General features: G+C 68.0%; 1 protein-coding gene across 1 annotated transcript in view; it reads left to right on the top strand.

Annotated features, from left to right (window-relative positions):
* Positions 1-2: 2 nt before the first annotated feature.
* The window catches only part of PHF1 (PHD finger protein 1), a gene marked incomplete at its 5' end in the record, with an annotated part of 6,352 nt that continues 3,251 nt past the window's right edge, over positions 3-3,103 (top strand). Inside the window, 8 exons of the mRNA XM_026059571.1 lie at positions 3-30; positions 109-200; positions 299-447; positions 531-626; positions 726-794; positions 879-1,002; positions 2,893-2,960; positions 3,043-3,100. Of these exons, the coding sequence (XP_025915356.1) occupies positions 3-30; positions 109-200; positions 299-447; positions 531-626; positions 726-794; positions 879-1,002; positions 2,893-2,960; positions 3,043-3,100 (684 nt within the window). The remainder of the gene's footprint in view (positions 31-108; positions 201-298; positions 448-530; positions 627-725; positions 795-878; positions 1,003-2,892; positions 2,961-3,042; positions 3,101-3,103) is intronic.

Raw genomic sequence — 3,103 nt, forward strand, 5'->3', positions numbered from 1 at the left:
GCCTGGTGCGCTGTGACAAGTGTGGCCACGGTGAGCTGGTGTCCCCCCCTATGTGTCCCCAATGTCCCCGATGTCCCCGACGTCCCTAACGCCTTCCCCACGTGACAGCCTACCACCAGGAGTGCCACCTCCCCGCCGCGCCGCCCGCCGACGGCGCCTCCTGGACCTGCCGCCAGTGCGTCTTCGCCGTGGCCACCAAGGTGAGACCCACCCCCAACCCGGAGAGGGACGAGGGGACGGCGCGGGGTGGCCTCTGTCACCYCGCTGACCCCATCCCACCTCCCGTGTCACCCGCCAGCGCGGCGGCGCCCTGAAGAAGGGACCCTACGCCAAGGCCATGCTGAGCATGAAGCTGGTGCTGCCCTACGAGCTGCGGGCGCTCGAGTGGGACGCCGGGCACTTGGCCAACCGCCAGCAGTGCTACTGCTACTGCGGCGGCCCCGGAGAGTGAGTGTCACCGGCGGTGGCGGCGGYGGGGACGGCGCCGTCCCCCTTGTCACCGTCGCTGTCACCTCCTTGTCCGCCCGCAGGTGGAACCTGAAGATGCTGCAGTGCCGCGGATGCGCCCAGTGGTTTCACGAAGCGTGCACGCAGTGCCTGAGCAAGCCCCTGCTCTACGGAGATAGGTGAGGGCCACCGCGGGGTGGGGACACGCGGGGCGGGTGGCACTCGGGGACGGTCCCCCGGTGACGCTGACCTCCCCGTTGTCTTCTCCTCCCCGCCAGGTTTTACGTCTTCGAGTGTTGCGTCTGCACGGGCGGCCCCGAGAGCGTGCGGAGGCTGCCGCTGCGGTGGTGAGCCGCCCGTCCCCGCGTGTCCCCRCGTCCGTGTCCCCGCTGCCGCCGCGGCGGTGGCTTCACGGCGCGCCTCTCCCGCAGGGTGGACGTGGCCCACCTCGTGCTCTACCACCTCAGCGTCTGCTGCAAGAAGAAGTACTTCGACTTCGAGCGCGAGATCCTGCCCTTCGCCAACGAGAACTGGGACAACCTGCTGCTGGGAGAGGTGAGGGGGACACTGGCGGTGGTGGCAGGACACCGGTGGGTGGTGGCAGGACGCCGGCGTTGGCAGTGGGGGACGCTGGTGGTGGGACACAAAGCAAGCGGCGGGATGGTGGTGGTGGGACGCCAGCGTTGGTGGTGGGACACCAGCGGCAGGTGGTGGGACGTTGGTGGCAGGACGCTGGCAGTGGTGGCAGGATGCCATTAGGTGGTGGGACACGGATGGGCAGTGGGATGCCAGTGGGTGGCGGGACACTGACGGTGGCAGGAGGCCGGTGGTGGGTGGTGGGACACTGGTGGGTGGCGGGATGCCAGCATGGGTGGCGGGATGCTGGCGGTGGTGGCAGGATGCCATCGGGTCTTGGGACACCAGCAGTGGGACGCCAGCAGGTGGCAGGACACCGACGTCGGTGGGACACTGGTGGCGGGACACTGGTGACGTTGGTGGGACACCAGAGGCGTTGGTGGGACACTGGTGGGTGGTGGGACGCCAGCAGCTAGTGGGACACCAGCGTGGGTGGTGGCGGGATGGTGGTGGTGGTGGGACGCTGGTGGGCGGCGGGATGGTGGCATCGGTGGGACACTGGTGGCGGGACGCTGGTGACATTGGTGGGACACCAGAGGCGTTGGTGGGACACCGGTGGGTGGTGGGACGCCAGCCGTGGTGGTGGGACACTGGTGGTGTTGGTGGTGGGACGCTGGCAGGTGGTGGGACACCAGTGTGGGTGGTGGTGGGATGGTGGTGGTGGTGGTGGGACACTGGTGGGCAGCGGGACGGTGGTGTTGGTGGGACACCGGTGGCGGTGGTGGTGGTACGTTGGTGGTGGGGTGGTGGCATTGGTGGGACACTGGTGGCATTGGTGGGATGCTGGTAGCAGTGGTGGGATGGTGGCATTGGTGGGACACTGGTGGTGGTGGTGGGACACTGGTGGCATTGGCGGGACACTGGTGGCAGCGGCAGGATGGTGACGTTGGTGGGACACTGGTGGCRGTGGTGGGATGCTTGGTGGCATTAGCGGGATGGTGGCATTGGTGGGACACCGGTGGTGGTGGTGGGACACTGGTGGTATTGGCGGGACACTGGTGGCAGCAGCAGGATGGTGACGTTGGTGGGACACTGGTGGTGGTGGTGGGACACTGGTGGCGGTGGCGGGATGGTGGCGGTGGTGGGACACTGGTGGCGGTGGTGGGATGCTTGGTGGCATTAGCGGGATGGTGGCATTGGTGGGACACCGGTGGTGGTGGTGGGACACTGGTGGCATTGGCGGGACACTAGTGGCAGCGGTGGGATGGTGATGTTGGTGGGACACTGGTGACATTGGTGTGACACTGGTGGCGGTGGTGATATGCTGGTGGCGTTGGCGGGATGGTGGCATTGGTGGGACACCGGTGACATTGGTGTGACACTGGTAGCGGTGGTGGTATGCTGGTGGCATTGGCGGGATGGTGGCATTGGTGGGACACCGGTGGTGGTGGTGGGACACTGGTGGTATCGGAAGGACACTGGTGGCAGTGGCGGGATGGTGATGGTGGGACACTGGTGATGTTGGTGGGACACTGGTGACACTGGTGGGACGCTGGTGGGTGGTGGGACACCGACGGCAGTGGTGGGACACTGGTGGGTGGCGGGACGTCGATGGCGGTGGTGGGACGCTGGTGACATTGGTGGGACGCTGGTGGGTGGTGGGACGCCGACAGTGGTGGTGGGACACTGTTGGGTGATGGGACGCCGACGTCGGTGGTGGGACGCTGGTGGCCAGCGGGACGCCGACAGCGGTGGCGGGACGCTGGTGGCCAGCGGGACGCCGACGGCGGTGGTGGGACGCCGTTGGGTGACGGGACGCCGTCCCCGTCCCCCCCCACCCCTCACCCGCTTCTCCGCCTCCCCCCGCAGCTCGCCGAGACGCCCAAGGGCGACCGCTACGGGCAGCTGCTGGGCGCCCTGAGCGCCCACAAGGACAGGTGGGTGCCACCACCCCGCTTGGTGCCACCACCATCGCCGCCACCACCTCCTCCTTCTCCTCACCGCTCCATCCCACCACAGGTTCATCTCCGGCAGGGAGATCAAGAAGCGCAAGGGACTTTTCGGGCTGCACAGCCGGGCG

This window comes from Apteryx rowi, unplaced genomic scaffold, assembly GCF_003343035.1.
Source record: "Apteryx rowi isolate R43461 unplaced genomic scaffold, aptRow1 scaffold_1597, whole genome shotgun sequence".
Lineage (NCBI taxonomy): Eukaryota > Metazoa > Chordata > Aves > Apterygiformes > Apterygidae > Apteryx > Apteryx rowi.